This window comes from Scleropages formosus, chromosome 3 (assembly GCF_900964775.1).
Source record: "Scleropages formosus chromosome 3, fSclFor1.1, whole genome shotgun sequence".
In the NCBI taxonomy this organism is placed as follows: domain Eukaryota; kingdom Metazoa; phylum Chordata; class Actinopteri; order Osteoglossiformes; family Osteoglossidae; genus Scleropages; species Scleropages formosus.
The window spans coordinates 5,034,653-5,060,477 of NC_041808.1; the positions used below are offsets into that span (position 1 = coordinate 5,034,653).

At 48.5% G+C, this 25,825-nt stretch overlaps 1 protein-coding gene and 1 long non-coding RNA gene across 3 annotated transcripts; one reads left to right on the forward strand and one right to left on the reverse strand.

The window, feature by feature from the left end:
- Positions 1–5,886: 5,886 nt before the first annotated feature.
- Positions 5,887–12,855, reverse strand: LOC114910274 (lutropin-choriogonadotropic hormone receptor-like). 2 transcript variants are annotated; one of them, XM_029250721.1, is made up of 10 exons: positions 12,490–12,855; positions 10,451–10,522; positions 9,406–9,480; positions 9,238–9,312; positions 8,597–8,671; positions 8,360–8,440; positions 8,149–8,217; positions 7,959–8,033; positions 7,482–7,667; positions 5,887–7,381 (listed from the first exon to the last, which is right to left on the reverse strand). In XM_029250721.1, exons 1-10 carry the CDS (start codon positions 12,651–12,653, stop codon positions 6,265–6,267), a joined length of 1,989 nt encoding a protein of 662 aa, XP_029106554.1. In that variant the 5' UTR covers positions 12,654–12,855; the 3' UTR covers positions 5,887–6,264. The 2 variants fall into 2 exon arrangements, with proteins under 2 accessions (XP_029106554.1, XP_029106555.1); XM_029250722.1 differs by lacking the exons at positions 9,406–9,480; positions 10,451–10,522 and having other exon boundaries at positions 12,490–12,853.
- Positions 12,856–18,072: 5,217 nt separating this feature from the next.
- Positions 18,073–21,098, forward strand: LOC108940441 (uncharacterized). The gene is made up of 3 exons (XR_001966565.2): positions 18,073–18,264; positions 20,623–20,736; positions 20,860–21,098. It is a non-coding gene; the product is annotated as an uncharacterized LOC108940441 (long non-coding RNA).
- The last annotated feature ends 4,727 nt before the right edge of the window (positions 21,099–25,825 follow it).

The window sequence follows — 25,825 nt, forward strand, 5'->3', positions numbered from 1 at the left end:
GCCCGAGGACAACTTTTCATCAAGGAGGTGCCTCTCAAGACCGTCCTCCCAGCCTTGATTTTCAATGAACCCATTTCCCTGCTCAAACTCCCAGTAACACAAGTTGTTATATTTTACAAAGCCCATTTCTAGCCAAGTTAGAGCATTTTCTAAAAACGCAACAAAAACTAATAACTGTAATCTGTTCGTAAGCTTTACTGAGCAGCATATGTCTCTCCAAATTTCCAGCATAACATAAGCCTCCGCATCAGTGCTATCTATACATACATGCAGATCACCGATGCCGTGGGCACTGATGCACCCCATACCATCACAGAAGGTGGTTTTTGCACTTTTCGTTGGTAACAGTCTGGATGGTCTTTTTCATCTTTGGCATGTAGAATCCGATGTCTGTTTTTCCCAAAAACAAGCTGAAATGTAGACTCATCTGCCCACAGAACACGTTTCCACTGTCTTTCGGTCCATCTCAGATGACTTCGGGTCCAGAGAGCTCAGCAGCGTTTCTGCGCAAAATTAATAAATAGAATAAAAAATTAATTACAAAATTAATAGAATAGAATAGAATAGAATAGAATCGAACATACTTTAATCGCTTCCCCTTTGCATAACACAATTTCAAGTTGCATTTCTTGATGTAGCGGCGGACTGTGGCGAGTGACAATGATTTTTCGAAGTACTTCCGAGCCCATGTGGCTATGTCCATCACGGTAGCATGATGGTTTTTCAAACAATAGCACCTGAGTACTCGAAGGTCACGGGCATTCAGCAGCGGCTTCCGCCCGGAGCGTTTACGCACAAAGATTTTCCCTGACTCCCTGTATCTTTTCACGACATTATGAACTGTAGATACTGCAAGACCTAAATTCTTTGCAATCTTGCGCTGAGAAACACCGTCAAGTAACTGACTGACAATATTCTCACAAAGATGAGCACGAAGCGGCAAACCACGACCCATCTTTGCTTGTAAAGACTAAGCCTTGGTGGATGTTCCTTTTATATTCAGTCTCGATAACATCGCCTGTTATTCGTCAAACTGCTCATTGTGGGACCTTCCAGAACAGTGTTACTTGTAACATTTTCAATCTTGTTTTGCCTCTGTCCCAACTTTTTTTTGCGTGCTGCAGGCGTCACATTCTGTTTTTTTTTATATTTACAAAATACAATTAGCTTTGGGAGTGAAAATACCAAAAATGTTTTCTCAGTGCTTTTATCAGTTAAATAAAAGTTCAAGTGATTGAACAAATTACAGTTTTTAGTTTTTGTTGCAAGTGTCCAAACTTTTCTGGATATGGGGTTTGTACATTAGATTAGATTAATACTTTTCGCTCCAGGTGGAGCATAAGACAATGAATCTCTCCCAGCCTCTGCGATCCTGGGCTAGCCAGCAGTTTTTCTACTGATTTATTGATAGTTTTTTAAATACACACACACACACATTTTCAGAACCACTCATCCCATACGGGGTCACGGGGAACCGGAGCCTACCCGGCAACACAGGGCGTAAGGCCGGAGGGGGAAGGGGACACACCCAGGACGGGACGCCAGTCCGTCGCAAGGCACCCCAAGTGGGACTCGAACCCCAGACCCACCGGAGAAGAGAACTGTGGTCCAACCCACTGCGCCACCGCACCCCCCTTTTTTTTAAATATTTTTACTAATTTCTAGATATTTTTACTTGCAAAGAAATAATGCTGACATAATGAAGTCCAGTAACTAAAAATCATACAAGTTTTAAAATTGCCTATTAACAATCTTTGGCGTTTGAAGCATGATTACAAACTGCAGCTGCAGGGCTCGCTTTGACAGCCCTGTGCAACATTTATTATCTGTTGAACATTTAATTTAATACCCATTTTGGTAAATACATGCAGGCCAAAAGCTTCTTCTGACCTTGGGAACTGCTGATTTAAAAAAGGGAGTTACTTCTCGTGCACGGTGCCGTACAAGGTTGGACGGGGCTTGTTGGCTCTGTGGGGATGTCTGTGTTTTTGCAGGGGCCACACATTCAGTAGTTGAGTCAAGAAATCTATGTTGCCTGAACAACTCCGATTTAACTCATTAGTCGGGCACGGTTAAACGTGATATTTCAAGTACAGGGTTACGTTCCCCAAAACCCGTCATAAGTCAAATATCGTAAGTCGAAAATGCATTTAATAGACCCAATGCACAACTCTGTGTGACAGAATGGGAGATCAGAGTATCGCTCCGAGTATCGCTCCATGTATCGCTTGCCCGGGAAAAATTAAAAATTCGAAGTACGGTTTCTACTGAACATGTATTGCGAGCTCACCATCGTAAAGTGGGAAAAATCGCAAGTCAAACCATCGTAAATCGCAGACCACCTGCACACCCAACTTTTTAGTTGAACTGACTTAGGAAAATGAGCTGAGGCAACTAAAACCTCAAATCCTTTTTTACAGTGTTGGACATATATGCACATGACACTCAAAGAAACAATTTTTCACACCACAGGAGCAAATGTTGTTTTGTGTTGTTCCTGGTCCCTCTCTCACGAACCCCCCCGTTCCCATCCCGCGCTCGACACTTTAAAACCGCACAGACGCAGCACCCCTTCTGCACCGTCCACCTCACCAAAGGAGCCACTTTGTGCACCATTTACTTAGTTGTAGACACCGGAAGTAGCGCAGCTCACAGACGTGTAGCTGCAATTCCCATATGTGCGGTACACTTTGTACAAGATGTTCTCTTGTCCTGATATGATCTCTGCTTTCCGCAATATTCTGGCTATGTTGAGCTGCTGTGGTGGGAGGTCGTCTAGTTGTGTTTTCTGTCTTTCTCCCTAAATAGCACGTGTCTCCACTCATATGCCGCGTTACCAAGAAGGCCTGTCTGAGAGCAGATAAAATCTGATGAGAAATAGCATCTCTCCCCTCTGATGAAGCTTTTACTTGCTCACCCGTGGGAGCTTCTCTTTCAGGAGAGCAGCATTGGGATGAGGACTCCAGCAATTAAACGAGGAGGAAGAGACCATTTTTGTACTGTGATGAAGTGAACGCGGTAATGCTCACTGAACTGGCCATACATGGATATACCGATGAATACGGCCCACCTGTGGGAAGGCGGTCAAGAAAATTTATTCACAAAAGGAAAGGTTGAAGAGCCCACAAAATCACATGGCTAAGCTCCCAGGGTGCAATAGCAGCTGGGAAGCCAGGTTAATGATCCTCTAAAATTGCAGTTTGAATCCTCCACCATCATGAAACACATTACAGAATCTAACCAAAGACTTGCATTCACGGGTGGGTGTTGTTTGTGGCCATCTCTCCCCACTCCTTTATGTTCTTTACATCAAGCCCCTGGCGGTCGCCATCCTCGCCCACCCGGGGATTGATGGTCTGCTCCTGCCAGGGGGTGGTGGCAAGGTGGTGAAGCTGGCCCAGTACGCGGACGACACTACGTTGTTCCTGTGCTTGGACCGGTTGCTCAGTCGGGCGCTTGGCCTAGTTCAGGTGTTCGGGCGTCCCTCAGGCTCAACCTTGAACCTTGGCAAGTCTCTTGTCAAGTTCTTCAGCAGCTGGAAAAATAGAGAAAACTGCATCAGTGGTTTTTCCCGATGCGAGGGTCCTCTCAAGGTGTTGGGGATCAACTTTCTTACGGAAGGTGCCGCCAGGGCTAATTGGGAAGAACGTTTGACCAAAGCCAGACGGAAAATGGGTTTGTGGAGGACAAGGTCCCTCTCCTTAATAGGAAAAACATTGGCGCTGAAGGTGGACATCCTCCCCACGTTGCTTTAGCTTGTGCAAGTGTACCCCTTGCCCCGCACAGTGCGGAAAGGCTTCATGAAGGGCGTTTTCGATCTCGTCTGGGGGGGGGCAGGTATGAGTACGTGAGGAGGGAGGTCATGCCCCTTCCAAAGGCGGAGGGAAAGATGTGCCTGACATTCCTCTTAAATTGGATTGTCTCTTTCTCTCCCAGTTATGTAACCAACTGGCAGCTCTGATTGAGCATCCCCACCAGTACTTTGTGCGTGGTTGGCCCTTTCGATGCGCCAGTTGGTGAAGTCCTGGTCCAACACCGGGTCAAATGCCAAGACAGGGCCCACTCATTATAGCTACACTGTAAAGTGGAGTAAGACCACAGCGACCGAGGTTGAGGCGGAGACCGTCTTTAAGCACAGGGCCTTGTATAAGGCCTTGGTCGAGAGGAGAGGAACTCAAGTTCTTTTGGGGCTTGAGGAGGGCACTTGGGCCGGGATTCAGCCAGAGGGGCTTGACCACCATCTGCAAGACTTGAACTGGCGTTGTTTACACGGTAAGTTGCTGGTCAAAGGAGTCCTGTACAGGCACAAATTGACCAGCCACCCACTCTGCCCGTGACTCCGGTATGGCGAGAGTGAAACTCTCGCACATGTTTTTTATGACTGTGGGTAGGTGCAGGAGGTCTGGCGTTTGGTGACTCTCCTGTGCAGGAAGATTGATCCGCAGATGGTTTTGCCGTACGACAAAGTTTTGAGGGGATGGAACCCTGGCGCTCAGAAGGCAGCAGCTGCCTGGATGTGGCTGATGATCAGCGTGGCCAAGCAAATGCTTTGGAACGCAAGAACCCAGCTGGTCCAGACAGGGGTAGACCTGGGTGTCCAGGGTGTGTATCATAAAATCCGGGCCAACCTCACATTTAGGATGGAGAAAGATGTCACTCAATGGGATTACTCAGAAGCCAAAGAGAGGTGGAAGGGCCTCTTTTGGCTGTGACCCCACAGGTTTGTTGCAGGTCTTCCATCCTGAGGTAAGTAACACACATCCCTTCGCACTTACAGAACACCGTAACCCCTGTTTTTGGTGAATGTAAGTGTTTTGTTTTGTGTTCTGTGTTTTATGTTAGGCGTAGGGTTTCTAATCTTTTATGGCACATTTTATTTAAGTTGCACTATTTTAAAAATTTATAACACTTATTGCACTTTTAAGTCGTCCCTTATAAATGACTAAGCGTGTGGTGTGTTTGTATTAATCATTATTTATTACATTTAGTTTAGTGTAGTGTAGATTAGTTTTGTTGTGTGGGTGCGTGTTCGAATTCTGTATATGTATTTTATCATTCACCTATCCCACGTGTTGTGAAAAGGGAAACACCCAAAAATGGTAGGTAAGGTGTATGGTAACACCCTGGAAACAGGCCAGGGGACCGCCACTCTTTAGCAGTGAATTTTACTGGGTAAGTTTCCTTTTAATTATTTATTATTTTGGTTTTAAGCCCCAGGGTATGTTTTTAGTGTTTTAAAGGTTCTGCCATGCGGTCTTTGTATTAGCTGGTCTTATTGGTTTTTATTGTTTTATTTAATATTTTTTTATTGGCATGGCAGTTTTAGGGTTAATTTATTTATTGAATAAAGATTTTAATTACCGGAAATGATGACTGGAGAAATTTATTCTTGTCGAGTTAGACAGTGTGCGGAGCCAGACAACTTCGTGTAGGCTGGTGATCCATTCTGATCTGAGAAAAAAAGGAAAAAAAAAATCCGATAGCGCTGTTTTTCAACTTCACCTTCCGACTCCGATAGACCTCCATCTGCCGGACGTTCCTGTTGAATTTTATGGCAACTGTTATCATGGAATACGGGACAAACAGGCAAACAGCACAACCTCAGCTTCCAAGCATTTATATAACTTTATTGTGTTTGTTACAGGGGGTGTGGTGGCGCAGTGGGTTGGACCACAGTCCTGCTCTCCGGTGGGTCTGGGGTTCGAGTCCCGCTTGGGGTGCCTTGTGACGGACTAGCGTCCCGTCCTGGGTGTGTCCCCTCCCCCTCCAGCCTTGCGCCCTGAGTTGCCGGGTTACGCTCCGGTTCCCCGTGACCCCGTAAGGGACAAGCGGTTCTGAAAATGTGTGTGTGTGTGTGTGTGTGTGTGTGTGTGTGTGTGTTACAAAGATACATTTAGATTGCTAACAGAGAGACTACTGACCATCGAAAAAATAATGACTAAAAAGTAGGCTTTGCATTCATAATTAATGCACAGAATTGTGGGACCTTTGCTCTATGCAGTCCAGTCAGTTCTGTGCTTTACAAAGGTCGGCGGTCCATGACTACCGAACAGCTGCAACGGCATCCGAAAAACACATCTACAGATTCCCTGCGGGGACAACTAACTTTGTGTTTGTTTACTTGGCAGTTGAAGATTGCAACAAACCTAACAGTCGCCTGTAAACTGATTGCAGTCCCATCCGTGGTGGATGAGGAGTGAAGGAGTTTGACAGATGCAGGTGTCAAAGGTTAAGGTAACTGGGGTCAGAAGTCAGTGGTTATGGTTAAGTGGCACCAGAGGGTTGAGGGTTGCGGGTGGCATCGGTGGTTTTGTGGGTGGTGTACAAGACTCTGATCTGGGGTGAGGACATCTCAGTGCGGTACATCTGCGCTCTGGCTTTGAAGCACCCAAAGCGGCTAGCCAGGATGAAGAAGTCCTTCTTGAAGGTCGTGGTAAAGAAGGCGTAGAGGAAGGGGTTGGCACACGAGTTGATGGGGTAGAAGAACACCAGCAGCACCTTGGCGTGGGATAAGGTGATGAGGGGTAGCTTGAACGCGGCCAAGATTGCGAAGAAGGAGATGGGAGCCATGCAGAGGAAGTCGGTGAAGATAAGCACGGCCATGCGCTTCGCTATGCGCATGTCGGCACTGGCTCGAACAAAGCTGGGATTGCGCACAGTCATGTAGATGTGCACGTAGCAGGTGCACATTACCAGGAAGGCCAGGGCGTTCAGCAGCAGCAGCCCCACCACGTACACCTGGGCTACTGTCGTCTCCACATCCATCGGCAGGCAGATGCTCACTTTGGAGTAGCTGCTAACCCCGACCACAGGGAGCATGGCGGCCAGCAAGGCAAAGAGCCAGCCGACGGCCATGATGGCGCGAGCGTGCCGCAGCCGCAGGTGTCGTTCTACTTGGAGCGCAGACGTGATGGTATGCCAGCGCTCGACAGTGACCGCCGTGAGCGTGTAGACCGACAACTCGCTGGCGAAGACAGTGATGAAGCCGGCAGTAGTGCATCCGGGTCCTGTTTGCCAGTCAATTCCGTAGTTGTAGTACTGCGAGCGAGTGTGGGTGTCCATGGTGGCGATGAGCAGCAGGTAGACACCCATACAGAGGTCAGCGAAGGCCAGGTGACACATGAGGAAGCGTGGCACGGTGAGCTTGTAGTGGCTGCTCAGCAGCACGGTTAACACCAGCAAGTTGCCGGCAATCGCCAACACGCTGATGAGCCAGATGAGCACGCGTAGGTAGGTGAAGCCCATGATGTCCTCGCACGGGTTGAAGGCATCTGGCTTGGGGAAGCAGGATACCTCGTTGTTTGTCTGACAGTACTCCCTGAAGAAGCCTGGCTCTTCCTTCTCGATGCCGGGTAGACTGCAGTATGGGCTCTGCGTGGACCTGCGAACATGGACACATGCACTGTGGTTAGCAGCAATGTCCCCACGAGGACAGGAAGTCACATACACGCCGGCTTGGTGAACCGTGGTGCAACACCTACATGTTCCTCCTGAAGTTGGCAAAGGCGCAGCAGTGGCTCGGGTAAGTCAGGTTGGCCTCGATGAGTTGAGTGAAGAGCTTCGGCCTGGGCAGCTTCTTCAGGTTCTGCACTGCCACGGCCTTCAACACCTTGAGGCCGTGAAGCATGTTCTCCGGCAGGGTGCTGACAGCCGTTCGCGAGATGTCTCTGTGCCGCCAAATATGCGCAACAGACACTCATGCAATATTCACGCAGCTCTTGGGTTATTGTCTGGGGCTTGCAAAGCACCGCACTTCACCCATGTGAGATGGGGAGCCACACGTTCAATTTGAGCAATTGGTTTGAAGCTTTTGGACCAGCTCTGCTCATCTCTAAACTCAGCTATGAACAATGGTTTCAGCATTAACTGATCCAGAGGGTCTCCACCTGTACTTGAGGGATGTGACCAGCACAGGGCTGGCAAACAGCCAGGTGGGTAAATAACATGACTGTACTTACAATAGACCGGGGCCTTCTGCTCCCGTGAAGGCCTGGCTGTGGATGTGCCTTAACGGCTGGTTTCCCATGAGAGACCTTGAGGATGGAAAGAGGAAGATGAGTTCCCTGTCCAGCCACACCTGCTTCACCTGCTTTTGCATCTGCACGGTAAGGGTGCGAAAGCTTGAAAAGGAATGAAAGGAATTCTCACAGCCTCGTCATTTTCGTGCCGTTAAAGGCATGGCTCTGCACCTCAGTGATCCCGTTCCTGGACAGTCTCCTGTAGGAAGAGGGATGGGCGATTAAATACACTTTCCTTTGAGAGGCTCAAGAAGCTGACTGAATGGACTCAAACATCTAGCTTCTGACTGGACACCAAACCAGTTACAACTCAACTGTATGCCTTTTGACGTTCAACTTACAAGTCCGCCACAATGTCAGTGTACATTCCCAGAAAGGCGTTGGGTGGAATCACGTCTACGTACAGGTTGTCCTGGAAGTTACTGGAACACAAGGGTCACAACTAGCTTGAAAAATGTGACATTTCTTTTTAATGATCAATCACCTGCATCCTCAGGGGTCATTTATATCATATTTCCACATCCAGATGGTTATAAAGTTCATTCAGACCCAAAAAACTGAGCCACATGTACACATACAGCACGAAGGCATATGCTGCTGAGTTGATCTTGGTGAAATCAGGCAGCCGTTTGAGGCCGGTGTTCGTGATGGACCTGGAAACACACACACACACACACACACACACACACACACACACACACACACACACACACACACACACACACACCATCAGTTCTCTGTGCTAAGTGTGGCTTTCTAGTGCAATTGCTGCATTATTTCCTGCAATGGACAGAAGGTGCTGTTGATGCTTTAGGTTCAATCTGAGTCTGGAAGTATCCATTGAGACCTTCAACAGAGTTGACTGCAACTTCAGTCCTCACCTTGTATGAATCCCAGTTGCATTTACATTTATTCATTTATCAGACAGTTGTCTCCAAAGAGACGTACATCTAAGAGAATACACAATTTGTGCATAACATTAGGAGAAAGAGAGATATAGTTGCAGACGTGATTCTTAAGTTTATTTCTTTCCACTTTATGCACCAATGTTCATTGCACGAGTAGATGCATAAAGCTCAGGATAGACAAATCCTGATAACCTTCCTAGAATTCTTTTTTAAAGGAAGTTGGAGCACACAGCCAAGAACATTCCATTTTGAAGCGTCCCACTGACCGAGCTTTAAAAAAGCAAAATTAAAAATAATAAAACCAGACCTACAGGTATCTCAGCTTCGGTAGATTCCAGAAGGCATCCTTATGGATCACAGCCAGATGTTTGGCTCCAGTGATTGTTCTGTAATGGGAAAGCAGAGCTGAAGAGTATTCTGGGATGTAACAGTTTTCCACATCGTTCACATGGAGTTGGACATGAGGGAGGAAAACATACATTTCAACCACTTTAGAGAGGTTGGCGAAGGCGAATGCTCCGATCTCTTCCAGGAACCCGTTGTGTATCACCGTGCTGGAACAGGACAGCAGGGAATATAATAAATAAGATTTATTATTTGAAAAAAAAATAAAATACTTGTTGCATAATTTTTTTTCATGTGTTACATTGCCATTTTCAATAAATCATCCTCTCATCATAGTGCTAAAGGACGGCGGGTGTGTGGCTTGAATAAAAACACTAAATATCATACCCACGTTACTCAACTTATATAACTATATAAATGTGGAAGTTAATAATGGAATTACACTGTTGCCACAGTGTGGTAGGTGAGATCCCAGCTGCACAGGGGAGTGAAACAGTTTCTGGGTGCTCTGGTTCCCTCCCACAGTTCAAAGACATGCTGTTCAGGTTCACCCATAGTGTGCGAGTGATGGAGGGAGTGTGTTCCACTGTATGGATGAGTGACCAATTGTAAGTAGTGTATCTAGCAGTGTTAGTCACTGCAGTGAATAAGGTGTGTGGGCTGATAACAGACCCCCAGAGAACAGGCTCAGAGCCATGTCTCTGAACCTCCAGTGACTCCCCTGTCCCCCACCATGGAATGGCTGCGTTGGAGAGAGCGCTGCTTCCTGCGAGTAAAACCTCCTGCGAGTAAAACCTCAAGTGCTCCTGTCCATGAGCTCCATCTCCCGTGTTTGTACCGTTGTCGTACCATCCCAACACACCATGTTCTGGTTCCAAGACTAAACACGGCACATCAAGACTAAATAGGACTTATTGACTCTTTGTTCGTTCACCCCAGGGGGGAGGGGAGCACAACCAGGTAGGCGACACGCAATACGTTGCAGTCAGGCCTGTGAGAGTCGCTGACCCTCGGCATGATGGGATACGTTAATAAATTGTAAAAGTATGCCTATCGCTGCGATCATAACTCAGAAAAGCCTCGATGTTCCCCAGGGGTAGTGCACAGCAGGGGGCGGAGCTTCACTGAGGTGGAGGTGGATGGTGGGTGTGGATGGTGGGGTGTTGGGCGGCTGCGTACATTCTGGACACTTCGCTCAGTCCGCAGAAGGCCTGCGGCGGTATGATCCTGAGCTTCGTTATCCTGAACACCCTGCCAAGAGAGAAAGAGAGAGAGCGAGGAAGGGAGTGAGAGAGAAAGAAAAAGTGTGAGAAAGAAAATGAAAAAAGAAAAAAGGGACAGAGAGAATGACAGAGAAAGAGAAAAAGGAGAGAGAGAGAGAAAAAAAGAAAGAGAAAAAAGGCAGGGAAAGAGAGAGCAATGGGTCTGATCAGAGATGGTAAATAAGGATGCTATCCATGGCTCTACCACAGACGCACTGAGACAAAGACAACGTAGTCCCGACACAAGCGCTCATTTTTTCGTTTTTCCTGTCATCCTACTGAGTGTTTTCACACCCTCCCTACACACGAGCACCATCTCATCACCCGCTCCGATTCCCCTCTCTCCGTGGGCTTCTCTCGTAGACACGCCCACCAGACTTACTGTAATTCAGTCACAATCAATCATCTGTTTATTAAATCAATAATCACATTTAAGTGAAACTCATTGAAGGTCATATATGTACATTGAAACTGAGGAACACAGTGAAGGAGTGGAGTGGAGTGGAGGACTGGAGTGGAGTGGAGTGGACAGTCCCTCAGGTCCACCTGTCTCCCCACTCCCTCCGCGACCCCGTGCGACCTGATCGGCGGCGATGATGTCACCCAGGTATTGACAGGTACATGACCCACACACGGTTCAGTTGGAAAACAAAGGGAAACAAGTGCATGTCTTTCAATAAAGGATTTCGCACAAGGTGGGTGTCGGTGTCACGTGTCGCGAAGAGTCGCGAGGGAACGAGGAAAACGGGCAAAATGACTGTGGAGCAGAAAACTAAAACAAAACAAAAACAAACAAACAAAAACAGCTGTTGGGGAACGTGAGGAGGCAGGAGGTGCGAATGTGTTTCAATAATGAATGAAAACTGTCTGAAACGGGGGGGCACTGTAACAAGGCAGACTGGTGTGTGTGTGTATGTGTGTGATGAACACTGGTGCATTTTCGGTGGAAGAAACTAACTGTACTTAGGAATCACAACATCTGTAACTATGTCTCTCTTTCTCCTAATGTAATGAACACATTGGATTTTCTATGAGACGCATGTCGCTTTTGAGACAAATGTCAGCTAAGATAGACACACTGTCTGAAGCGTTCGTCACATACGGGGTCGCGGGGAGCGGGGGCCTAACTCGGCAACACAGGGCGAAGGGCTGGAGGGGGAGGGGACGCACCCAGGACAGGACGCACCCAGGACAGGACGCACTCAGGACGGGACGCACCAGGACAGGACGCACCAGGACGGGACGCACTCAGGACGGGACGCACCCAGGACAGGACGCACTCAGGACGGGACGCACCCAGGAAGGGACGCCAGTCCGTCGCAAGGCACTCCAAGCGGGACTCGAACCCCAGACCTACCGGAGAGCAGGACCCGGTCCAACCCACTGCACCACCATGCCCCCTGCTAATACAAATGAATAAATGTAAAAGTGCGTGCGTATATGTGTGCTTTCATCCACACAAGAGGGGAGCAGGTGGAAGCCTGATGTGTTGGTGGGGGTGGCATGGTCTGGCCACCAGGTGGCGTTGTGGTTAATGTGCTGGAACGGTACCGGAAGGTTGCACGTTCGAGCTTTGCTGTGCAAAGAGGGTAAACACACAAATGAAACAGTGAATAAATCTGTAAATGGGCACGGCGGATAACTGAGAATCAGCATCCGGGATGGTCGTCAGTCACCTCTTTGGCTTTTATTTTCAGAAGGTGGCTCAAAAGCCGGCCTCCTGGTTCAAGTCCTATAATGCTACTGTTGTGCGTCAGGTGTTTGGAACCTAAACTGCACCCGTTCAGTGGAAGGCAGGTGCGTGCGAGTAATGCTGTGACGGTCGGCAGGGATGGAAACACGTGTCGGACACTGCGGGTGAAGTGACCGCTGAAAGAAGACACGAGACAGGTGGTTCTCTCTCCCACCTTCTGTCACCATGGTATTACTGCGGTATTGCTGCTACGTCCTACTCACACGCTGGTGGTGTCGCTGGGGATGACGGCGGGCATCTGACGCACTTCGTCCCCCAGGCAGATGAAGGAGTTCTTTTCGCTGAAGCAGCCATCATCGGCCCCCACCGGCCTCGGGTCCAAGAGCAGTGGGAAAAGCCCCAGGAGCGACACGTACAGCCAGAGCATCACGGGGGTTGGGCGTTGGGTGTGTTAAACCAGAGTAACGCTCCTCTCTCGTGCACGCGGATTTGCTTCACTTGCCAACAGCTCCAGCGCCCACACGGAACTCTCGGTTCAAAGGAGCGCGAGCGTCACGCTGCGGTCTGAGCCACTTTTCTAAGGGTCGCTGGAGTTGAGACGCATGGCGCTCCGCCTAAAAGTGAGGAGGGGCCCCAGCGGGACCTTGGGACAGAGCTTTTGCGATAAGGAATAAATGTTATTTTGTGTTGTTCCTGGTCTCTCTCACCCCCCCCGTCCTCCTCAGGCCCCTCATTCCCATCCCATGTTGAACATTTTGTAACCGTGCAGACTCCCCCCCCCTCGACACCCCCTGGACCATCCGGCAAAGGACCTGCTTTTTCCGCCAAGGGGTTAAAGTTCAAGTGCGTTCCGTGTTTCTCCCATCAGCCGTCTGTCAGCTGTGCAGCCAGATGGAGCAGCTGGGAGAACAGCAAGGACCACATATATAACCACACACAAGGTCAAGGACATGTGTCAGTGATAAAAGTTTTAATAAATGCCAAAGGGACATATGCATGTTTTTGGAAGAATATAAAAGAAAACATTCATTATTCCTCATTATTTTCATCCTTGTGGTATGTGGGCTGTGCGCAATCAGCGAGGTGTGTTTTCCTTCTCTCTCTTCGGCTGCTCGCTCTCAAACCCGGGGTTGCTGATCTGGAGCCCGTCTCCATTTTTCACCCCAAGCACAATGACAACGTTATACTCCTGTTGCTGAACGAAACCACCAGGGACACGACTGATCGCCTGAGACCCGACATGCTGGTTTCCCGTCATGCGCTACGGATGACGGCATGTCTAGCGCAGGGTCGCTGTGGTGCGGAGCCCATGCCAGCAGCCAGTCCACCAAAGGGCAGCTATTTACAGTGCGGGAAATGAATGCGTTGAAGGCATCAAGTACATTGATACTGAGGAGAGGGTACAAGTGTTTGGGGAGCATTGCTGCTGACCTCTTCCCACCCGGGTGATGGGTAAAACTAACTAAAAGTAAGCAATAAATACGTCTTCCTAACTGCAGCCAGATGGGGGGAGCAATCGCACAGCGGGTTTGGTCGGGTCGCGCTCCCTGGCGGGTCTAGGGTTTGAGTCCTGCTTGGGGTACCTTGTGATGGACTGGCGTCCCGTTCTGGGTGTGTCCCCTCCCCCTCCGGCCTTAAGCCCTGTGTTGCCGGGTTAGGCTCCGGCTCATCGTGACCCCGCTCGGGACCGCAGTCAGAGACGGAACCGGCAACAGGAAGGAACTTTTCGCAGACGTTCCCTGGAAGACGAGGAGCGCCGTGTGACACCGGCGACAAGTTCCCAGTCCTGTAACCCAGAGGTTGCAGGTTGGAATCCCACCTCCTGCTGTAGTACCCTTGATCACGGTACTTATCCTGAGCCCATACAGTAAAAATGAGATGGGTTAGGGTTAAATTAAACAGTTGGGAAAACAGGATAACTGAACACTGTAAGTCACTTTGGAGAAAACGATGTGTAATTTCAGGTATAACTGTTCAATGTTGATAAGAGATCCACCCCGTGTCTATCATCAGTGATAATCTTTTTTATTATTATGTTTATGTTACTATAATAATAATATTGTTATTGTTATTATCTGATACTTTTCTCCAGTGGGACTGACAGCTTGAGATTTGTTCACTAGACTGCGTACAACAATTTACCCATCTATACAACGGGGTCATTTTTACCGTATCAAACCCGGGACCTTTGACTGCAAGGCAGAGGTTTTTGACCACTACTCCACCTGGTGGCCCGGTGGCTCCGTCTGTGGACCTGTGTGCGAGCAGCCGGGAGGGATGAGGCGCGAAAGAGAGATAAACATTGAGGGAGGACAACACACACCAGCTGGTCGTATTTCTCGGAGGCTCCCGCGGTACACTCCCCATGGCTGGAAATGGACCCTGTGAAGCACACTCAGTTTTTTAGCATTTTTACGTATTAATATCTGGATACTTTTTGTGTTGTTTTTCATTATTTCGGTGTGAGTGATTGTGACTGTGATCTGCCTGTGTATGTCTGTGTGCGCACCACAACTGGCTGTAGGTCAGCAGCCCTGCTATCACACTCAGGAAACTCCGAAGCTGAGGCTCGAAACATAGCAGGCAGATTCCATTGCTGTCAGCCCACCACCATCTAAGGTTGGGGCACCAGGGGGACACTGGGATGAGGTTGACACCCCCTGCACATGCATGCCAGTCAGCAGGGAAATAAGGGGGAGTAATTCAACATCCTACCAGAAATGTGATTTGTGGTCACACATCTCCAGATCCATGTTCCAGCACCAGCAGCTAGACGCAGTCACATGACTGTGGAGAAGGTGCTGGGTTTGAGCCCCATCAGGCTAAGTGTAGCTGCACCCTAGGGTAATTGGGTAAGTGAACAATAACAGGCTGACTGACTCGGCAAAAACTGGGCACCTCCCTTCACTCTCCCCCAGCTGAATGGGTGGCTGTTGAAGACCCCCACCCTGAACCCACGACTGCTCACCCCCCCAGGATGTGTCTTGTTGGCACACCTGGTGCAGGTGGATGACTCATGGTGAGATAGACAGGGCTGGCCATTTGGCACCAGCCCCCTCCTCTCCAAATTATACTCTGGGGTTTAGGACCAAACTGCATGATGGCACAAGTTGAGCTCCACCCATTTTCTAAAGTGCGAATCACTGTCATTTCACATCACTACTGCCACAGGTTCGAACCCACACTCTCTGTTCTTTCTGGTGGACTTTGCAGGTGTTCCCAGGGTCCTCTTGACTTATATGTAAGTGCAACTCGTAGGTGGGTTACGCTGTCAGAGGGTACCAGGCCACACTCCCAGGTCGGGTGCTTCTCTGGATGGGCTTCATGTCACCAAGAAATCCAGATTCTCTCCTCTTCACCTGCAGGACTTCCAAAAAGCTGAAAAAAACCAAGATTTGACCCCAGATTCCATCACCCAGCTGCACCTAGTGGTAAGCATTGGCATATCACACACACACACACAGACACTCAGGCTGAACTGATTCGGTTTAACATCACACTGTACAGTTGGGACAGCTGAGCTCAGTTGGGACGGCTTGGGATCGCTTCTCGGCCTTTCGGCTAAAATCAAAGTGTCGCACTGCTGTCTGCCACTAGAGGGCACAAAAGAGCACTTCCTCAGGCCATTGAAGGGCTTTTTACAGCACTTACAAGTTTCAAGCTCAAGTTTCAAATTTATTGTTATAGATACAAGTCCCATGTACATGTATCATGAAAATCTTCATGAATGCTTCTCCACAGACTATGGGCAAGGACAATAGAAATACTGCACAAACAAAACAGTGTCAATGACAATAAATAACAATAGCAGCAATGACAGCAATAATAATAAATAATGGTAACAGTAGTAACAATAATGATAACAGTCAGAGAACTCAGAACGAGAGAATGAAAATGCTTAAAGTGACAGTATAATTTACCAATGTGCTTCGGTGGAGCAGTCCAACTCTGGTTACTAGAGGTAGCACAATGGTTAGTGTTGTATATTCTTACAGCAGTGGGGTAAAAGCTGTTCCTGTACCTAGCTGTGCGGGTTCGAATAGACGTAAGCCGTTTTGCAGACGGCAGGGAAGAGAAAAGTGCCCGTGCGGGATGACTCTGGTCTCTCATGATGCGCATCGTCTTTCCGAGGCAGCGTGTGGTGTAGGTGTCCTCGACTGCTGGTAGCTGTGTGCCGATGATTTCCTGAGCTGTTTTGACCACCCTCCGTAGGGCTTTCTTGTCCTGTACGGAGCAGCTGCCCCACCGGGATGTGATACACCCCGTGAGGACGGACTCCACAGCACACCTGTAGAAAGTGGTGAGGACTGTAGTGGACATCCTGGCTTTCTTCAGACGCCTGAGGAAGTGGAGGCGTTGATGGGCCTTTTTGACGGTCGATGCTGTGTGCTCAGTCCACGTGAGTTTGGCAGTGAGGGTGCCAAGGGTTGCACCGGGGGACAAAGGTATCTCAGACGTCGGCAGGGGTATCAACCACAGTGGCGGTGGCAGCTCCAATGAAGATGACGACTGAGCGAGGAATAAGATGGCAGCAACATCACTCATTTCGCCCACCTCCTTGGCTAAGAGTCTGGGAGTAACGATTGACACAAGTCTGTCTTTCTCTCAGCACATCGAAGCCATAACCCGGTCCTGCAGATACATCCTGCATAATATTCACAGGATCCATCCTTACCTCACAAGACTCTGCGCACCTACTTGTCCAGGCCATGGTGACTTCCCACTTAGACCACTGCAACTTTCTCCTGTGTGGCCTTCCTGCTAATGCCATCAAACCTCTGCAGCTTCTACAGAATGCTGCTGCACAAGCTGTGTTTGATTTGCTGAAGCGTTCCCATGTATCTCCTCTACTTGTTTCTCTGCAATGGCTTCCTATAGCTGCCTGGATCAAATTCAAGACCCTGGTTACTGTCTACAAATGCATCAATAGAACTGCTCCCAGTTATTTACAGGTCTTGATCAACTGCTACACCCCAGCTAGACCCCTCCGCTCATCTACTTCTGCTCGCTTGGTGGTCCCGCGCACAAAAGGTAAAGCTCGGAGGTTCTCGTTCCTGGCTCCGTTGTGGTGGAACGGCCTTCCCCTCTCACTCAGAGCTGTGGAAGCTGTCTACATTCAAGTAGGGTCTGAAAATTCACCTTTTCCGGACCCATTTCGCCCAAGATCTCTCCAGCTCATGTACGGTGTAAATGTTCATGCACCATAACTTCATGAGCATCCCGAGATTAGCCTTTACACAGTCGCTGCTCCGGCATTGTATGTGATTGTTATAAAAAAAAAAAATTGGTGGGAGGTTATCAGGATTCATCTATTATGCGTTTTACTTGAGTGATGAATATCGGTGCATCAAGTGGAAGGTAACAAACTAGGTTTACTTAAGAGTCACATGTCTGCAGCCATGTCTCTTTCTCTTAATGTAATGTACAAACTGTATTTCTTATGAGATGTACGTCGCTTTGGACAAAAGCATCTGCTAAATGAATAAATGTAAATGTATTAATTAATGAATTTATTTATTTATTTCTTTTATGATTTAGTGCAGTGTGGATTAGTTTACTGTGTGTGGGTGTTCTTTAATTTTTTTAATTGTGTTTGTATATCTGGTCAAATGTACATGTATTTGTACCATTCACCTCTTTTACTAAAATCATGTCAGAAGGGGAGACGCTGTGAGAAGGAAAACACCCAAGATCGGTAGGTAAGGTGTATGGTAGCACCATGGGAACAGGCCAGGGGACCCCCCTCTTGAACGGTGGAGTTACCCGGTAAGTTCCTTTTAATTTATGGTTTTAAGATTTGGGGTATGTCTTTTAGTTTTTTAAAGGTTCTGTCATGCAGTCTTTGTATTAGCTGGTCTTATTGATTTTCTTGTTTTATTTTAGGTTTTATTATTGGTGCCAGGGACGAACACTGGAGACAGTTAAGTGGCGGACCCAAGTGTGGGTGAGCTTTATTCAAGCAACCAGGTTCCACGGACAAGGCGAAATCAAGGCTGAGGACAGGCAAAGATCTGAGAGGCGCGAACGTCATCAACTGGGTAATCTGAGTTGTGGTCAAGGAGAACAGGCAAGGGTCAGGAACAGGAAAGGCTGCAAAGCCCAAGGCAACTGCAAAAATCACGCGGAGTCCTTTTATGCCCGGTATCCTTGAGTGGACGCAGATGCGGCCGCCTGGCTCATTGCCAGGAGCACGACAGTTGGCATGCCAGTTTCTAGAATTTATTTTTTGAATAAAGATTTTTAATTGTCGGAAGTGATGAATGGTGAAATTTTTACCTGTCAAGTTGGACAGTGTGTGGAACCGGACACCTTCGATGGGCTGGTAATCCATTCTGATCCATGAAAAAAACAAAACAGTTGGTAGTGTATTGGTGAGAGCTGCTGGCAGTGGGCCCAAAGGGTGCAGGTTTGAATCCCACCTCCAACTGTAGTACTTTTGAGCAAGGTACTTACCACAAATTGCTCCACTAAAATTACCCAGCTATATAAATGAGTAAATAATTGTATGTCACTTTGGAGAAAAGCATCAGATAAATGAATAAACTGTGGGTGAAATGAGTTGGGCACAGATATACGGCCTGATTTGGTCACTTCTGGGAGGAGCTGGACTCCTCTGGCCAGTCACCTGTTGTGATCTGATCTCACGTGTGAAGGTATCCAGGTGGGACTGGACAATGAGTTCAATAGGTACCCCTCCAGTGGCAGCTGCACTGATTCGTCCGCATCATTGAATAAATGCTTTTCCGACATTATTATTATTAATTTTGCACGTGTTTCTCCAAACTGACTCACAATGTCTTTCACTTACGCAGCGATGGCACAGCAGGTTTGGCCTTTCCCTCCTCTGTGGTGGGTCTTTGGTTCAAGTCCTGCTTGGGGTGCCCTGTGACAGACTGGTGTCCCGTGCTGGGTGTGTCCCCTCCCCATCCAGCCTTGTGCCCTGTGTTGCTGGGCCAGGCTCTGGCTCATCGCAACCCTGCATGGGATAAGTGGTTTCAGTTAGTGTGTGTGAGCAGGGTAATTTTTACTCCATCTATTCAGGGTAAGTACCTTGCTCAAAGGTGCTACAGCACAAGTGGTATTCAAACCCGTGGCCTTTGACTGCAAGGTGACGGCTCTAACTGTTATGCCACCTGGTGGCGCTCAAATATTGAGCGTTTATGTAGAGGTACATGTCACAGAAAGGTGCGTGCTGTCGAAACCGTGCCCTGTGTTATGTGGGTGAAACACGCCACCAGGTGGCAGGAGTAAGCCACTGAAAGGGCTCCATGTGTAATGGAACACTTACCTCTCCACACACACACAGCGGCAAGTGACACACACCGACAGACCAATCCTATCACATGGTTCAATAATCGAAAGCGCAAAATCAGAGCAATCCAAGCTTTACTTCTGAGAGAGCTTTCATGAAATATGGACACAACCAATTATGGTCCAACACCCAAGTCCTACCAGACCAGAGTAGACCAGGTCAGGCTCATTGCGCCTCGGCTCTGGTTTGAGAAAACCTCAGCGGAAGAGCTCAGTCAATGGAAATTATATTATTATTATTATTTCTAACACATTCGATCTGGGAGGGTGTTTGTGTTATGTGAAGGAATACACACATTAATTCCTTTGGTGAGGAAGCACAGAGGTCACTCATACTTGAAGCCATTCTCTGACCACAATGTGACCGTGGCAGCAGAACACCAGCGTCACGGTTTTGATGCTTTCCCACACTTTTCTAGAGTGTGTTCCAGGAGTGTTCTGTGCGCTGGCCTGAGGTGTGTGTGCAAGATGGGACTTGGCTCTAACTCGGGTTTGGCTATCCAGAGATCAACTGAACGATGGTGGCACCGCTCTCCCTTCACGTCGCTCACCTCTCTGGGAGTTCATCCGTCTTCGGCGCCCTGAACACGGCAGCCCTTCCTTCCTTCCATGCTCCCTTTCTAAATACATGTTTCTTTAACTATGGGACAAATTGGTTCAGTTGTTAACTCGCTCCATCTCATGGCCGCCCCCTTGCCCTCGCATCAGTATCCATGGCAACAGGCCGGCTCTCCATCATTACCTTGTTGCGGACGTTCTCCTCCCCGCCTCCCACCTTCCCGAGTTCTAATTGGGCCAATCACGGCCGCTCCAAGAATAGTGTGTGAAAGTTGCGGAGGCGGACCGCTGCAAAATTAACCTAAACACTCTGGCTGGTGTGACTCGATGCTGGTCGCTGGGCTAATTGGGCCGACTGGGGGCAGATACACACAGGTCACCATAGGAACTGCTACTCCTGGTTACTAATGACCAGGGGGTGTGTTCCACCACATGACCTGTGGTACCAGGCAGCCACATTTCCTCACCAGGTTTGCCACCCTCAGGTGTGTAAGTGACTAACCCTTTACCCTTGTGACCTGTTCCAGGAGCTCATTTGGTCCTCATGGGGAGGATGGAACAGTCAACCCAACCGCCCAGACAGTCCCAACCACCCCTCCGATGACTGAAAAAAGTACTGGGACCACAGTGTTCGCGAGTGTGTGCGTATCCTCCGCCGTACAGCCCCCCCCATGGATCTCTCCAACATGGTGGTGACACAGGAGGGTGGTGGTGTTTTAATCGCCCGTTCAGCCTGTCTCAAAAACTTTTCTCGAATGTTCCAGAAACTCGAAAGAACGTGGAACGGGATGGTTTTTCCAGCCACAGAAACGTCCAGAATCGATCGACTCTCGGCTCTTCGGACCAGCTGACCCAGCAGCGGCGGCCACAAGATTCTTTTACCACACTGAGCTGAACCTCGGCGTCCATACAAGCTGGACAGAAGTGTTGCAAATAAATTAATAAAACATGAAGGATCCATGTTAACATGCCTGAGTGCCGCGTTCTCCAGTGGGGCTGTGCCGATTTTGCAGCTGCTGCAAATGGGCTCTTTGGCCCTGTAATCAGCGCCTCGGGCAGAACCGCACTTATGACTAATGCAACGGACCACAGACCACAGGCTCCAGGTGTTCTCATTGCGCTCGAGGCTGTGAGTATGTTTGAGGGCGCGCGTGTCTGCGCAGACTTTCCAGTGCGTGCCGCTATCTTGGGGTGTGTATGAGTTTTGGAGCATCTGCCTGTCTCGGAGCGTGAAGATTTTACATGTACTCTGTGTGTGTGTGTGTGTGTGTGTGTGTGTGTGTGTGTGTGTGTGTGTGCTCTTCCTCCAGCAAAGCACCCTTCCCATTCTCCTGCATTGCCATCATTCATGGAAAACTATCGCTGTTTGATGCTCTGTTCCCGTTCAGTTGGTAAGTCAGGGCCCAGCCAGAGACGGTGGCGGAATTTGGGTTTCCATAGCAACCGCTGCAACGGAGGCAGTGCTACACCTCTGGGCTCAATGTTTTATGTATAACTCTGAGCATTTTCCCCAAGGCTGAAGAGCATTTCATCAGCAGGCCAACAAAATAAGACTTCTCGGAGGCCTTGTCATCGAGCTGCCGCCGCTGCCGGCGCTCATACAGAGGTCGAGCTTCATTCAGTGCCTCCACATGGAAATCAGGAAGAACACAGCAAGGAGTCGCCCGTCTCTCTCACTTAGTCATGCTGCTTAAAACTGATGTATATACACACGCGGCATCGCGATTGACATCAGACACATACACACCAACAAGGCTAACAGAAGTCTGGACCAGCACTAAAGCTTTAGTTCAGTTTTCTGGATCAACAATTATTTATTTAGTTTATGGGATCAATTTGTTTTACGCTCTTGCATAGTACATTTAGCAAACTGAAGCAAAGACTTGGGGAAGCAGTGAAAAACTAAGAGGAAATTAAACTAAACAATGGTTCTACTCCAGTATGTTTCAGGATCTAAACATTACTGAACAATTTGGACCCGAGTCCAGGTCTCCAATGCACTTGGAAGCCAAAAAGACCTGGGTGAGGAAAGGATAAGGACTGGTAGTGTATGTGTGTGAGTGTGAGATCCTGAGAAGGGGTGGGTGGCGCAGTGGGTTGGACTGGGTCCTGCTTTCCGGTTGGTCTGGGGTTTGAGTCCCGCTTGGGGTGCCTTGCGATGGACTGGTGTCCCATCCTGGGTGTGTCCCCCGGCCTTACGCCCTGTGTTGCCGGGTTAGGCTCCGGCTCCCCGTGACCCTGTATGGGACAGACAGTGTGTTTAACATCTTTTAGCACAGCCCACAAACACAATCTCACGTGCTCTTCCACTCAGTCTCACACACACCTGCTTTAACAACAGAACACCTCTGAACAGACTAACCAGTGTAAGAAGTGTGAATGAAGTGCCATTTACAGCCTTTTGATTAAGCATAATTAATGTCCCAAACTGACAAACTGCCCATAACCTCATTCAGTGGGTAACAGGATGATCTTGGTACCAGATCAGCTGGAGCCAGTTTATGGACTCCTGCTGGTGCCATAACTCATAAACATACACTTCAATCTTCTGTGGTCTTCAATGTTTTTTGTGTACTTGGAGTGTTATTTTGTACTTTGCTATTTATTAATGAAATTGAAAAAATATAAATACTTACATCTGTTAGTAAGGGGTGTGTGTTTTAGCCATTCAGATCACAGGGTTTATAAAGGCCTACAGAGATCTTCATAGATGTCTACAAAAGTTGACTTAGCATTAGAGTCCCGAGCACTGGTAACTACAAGAATGGCAACATTTTTGCTTCATGTATTCATTGCATAGGGGGGCGCGGTGGCGCAGTGGGTTGGACCGGGCCCTGCTCTCCAGTGGGTCTGGGGTTCGGGTCCCGCTTGGGGTGCCTTGCGACGGACTGGCGTCCCATCCTGGGTGTGTCCCCTCCCCCTCCGGCCTTACGCCCTGTGTTACCGGGTAGGCTCCGGTTCCCCGTGACCCCGTATGGGACAAGCGGTTCTGAAAATGTGTGTGTGTGTGTGTTCATTGCAAACAATGGTGTAATTTTTTAAGCGCAAAGAAAATTGTTCATCACTGTTCCCTGAGCAGGGGGTGCGGTGGTGCAGTGGGTTGGACCACAGTCCTGCTCTCCGGTGGGTCTGGGGTTCGAGTCCCGCTTGGGGTGTCTTGCGATGGACTGGCGTCCCGTCCTGGGTGTGTCCCCTCCCCCTCCGGCCTTACGCCCTGTGTTGCCGGGTAGGCTCCGGTTCCCCGTGACCCCGTATGGGACAAGCGGTTCTGAAAATGTGTGTGTGTGTGTGTTCCCTGAGCAAAATGATACTGGGCCTAGTGGTAAAAGCACAGTGAATCAGAAACTGTACATTGTAATGAAAATCGCTACGAAACTAATGTTGAGGGCAGACGCTCAGCTACAGATTATCGTTAATGTATTTTGAAATTGATCACAGTGGCCGAAAAATGATCACTTACAGAAAATGAATGTGCAAATGCGTCAGTGTGAACTGTCTGCATATACTTCATCTTGTCCACAACAATATGTGTGACTATTACAGTATCAGCATTTAATGTGACAGCACTCTCTGCTATTTTTATGTTAGTTTCATAAATGTATACTCAGGTCAGGTTTCCAATTCTGACTGTATTTAATACTTTTGAAATCTATAATAACGTTTTACGCGTGTTGGTATATGTGTTACAAAGAAAAAGCTCACATGAAAAGCAAAGCTACATGTGTATGAGATTATATTTGCCTGTTTTTTGTAGATGTCCTTTTTGTGATGTTGAAATCCAGAGAACTGACGGAGTTTTAATACATCACTTCTATCGCACTCTGCTTTTTCATCCAAATTTTCACAGTTTCGGCTGCAGTACCATCGCTGTTCTGCTGGGGGCACAAGATCCACTTCCCCCTTTGTGTTCCTGTACAGTAGACTCCTTCATTGCCTCTGTCATTAGAGCGTGAGAGCGTCTGCCATCCCCCAGCTGCTCCTCATCCACATTTTCGGCCCATCGGGGAGACCTGTCCGGGGGCAACCAGGGTGAGATGCTGCCAACAGGGGGTGCTCCGGCTGGAGAGCCTCTTCTGCACACAGTGAACGATCCTTGATTATTCTGCTTGTTCCAAATGACATGGGAAGTGTGCCAACTGGGGAAGGGGAAGGTGGGTGGGGGTGGGGCGGGGGGGAGTAACTCCTTTGGGCACCAAAACATCATCAGAGCACATCCAACTCCCCCCAGCTCACACTGCATGGAAGCCTCTCACAGGACACCATGCTTCTTCTAGAGGGATCAGAGTACACACTCCATGCACACGAGCTCTACAACACTTCTTTAAATACATACCGGAGGGTTTCACTTGTATGTTAATGCATATTAAAGAAGCGACTGCTGCAGGACACTAATCTCTAAGTGGAATTATGAGTATGTCGAAATATTTCCATAATTACCCTGATAATTGGTGCAGAATGCAAAAAGCGCGATGCCAGTAAGGCCGTCAGTGAAAGTACCCTATTAACTGTAGCGTTTGTCCCCAGTGGATGAATTACTATTAACCCTTTCTAGCTGTCGCCTCTGCCAAGGTGACTTCCAGTGTCAGTTTTATGTTTTGAACTTCAGCTTTATTGGAAAAAAGCTATTTAATATTACACACAATTAAAAACAAATTTAAACAAATGAACAACTAAACAAATTTAAAAACAACTACATTCCCTTCAGTTGGTCAAAAAAACTTACTAAGAGCTCTTTAGATGAAATACATTGCCACAATAAAATTACATAAAGTCTCTCTCCAATAACATACATTCAAAACTCAAAAAAAAAACAATCCTCTTCCTGACTTCAAAAAATACAACTGACCTACACCTTCCACACATCAATAAAGCAATGAAAGGACTGTCTCCTATTAGCAACCTGACCTGAAATGTCATATCACATACTGTCATGGTGTTTCCCTGGAGCGGGTGCGTCAGACCCAAGTGCAGAGCACAGGAAGCTTTTTCAAGGGGCAATCCAGAAGACATGGTCGAGGAGACAGGCAAGGTTAACCGATGTGCGAACATAGTCCGAAGGGAGAATCCGAGAACCGTAATCCAGAAGACAGGCGAGAAGTCGTGACAAACCAGGAGGAGCAGGATGAGGAGCAGGACAAGAAGCGAATGCTAGGAGCGCGAGTGAGTAACGAGGCTGAAGCAAGGTTCCGCAGCTTCCTACGGTCCGGGCTGCCCTTTTATGTGCCCGGACCCTGATCAGCTGCCGGTGTTGCATGTTATCGAGGTGGAGGGCGTGAAAGTACCTCCCCCCCACGAGCGGCTCTTGCCGCTCGGCAACGGCCTGGGGGACGGCCCCTGGGTCTGGGCACGGGACGATCAGGATGATCTCTATGGAAAGCTGCAAGCAGGTCCGGGTCCAAGATATCTTGAGCAGCCAGCCAGCAGCGCTCCTCTGGCCCATAGCCTTCCCAGTCGATAAGGTATTGCAGTATGCCCCTTCGTTGGCTGGAATCCAAGAGGGCCCGCACGGTGTAAGCAGGAGTGCCGCTGTCCTGGAGGGGAATTGAAGGAAGTGAATCCAACTGAGGTTGATGGATGGACACAGCACAGGGTTTGAGGAACGAGGCGTGGAAAGTCAGGAGGACCCTCAGGTGGGCCGGTAGCTGGAGCCTGTAGAATACTGGGGTGACACAGCGGAGGATCTTGAATGGCCAGATGTATTGTGGACTGAGCTTCTAGGAATGATAAGGC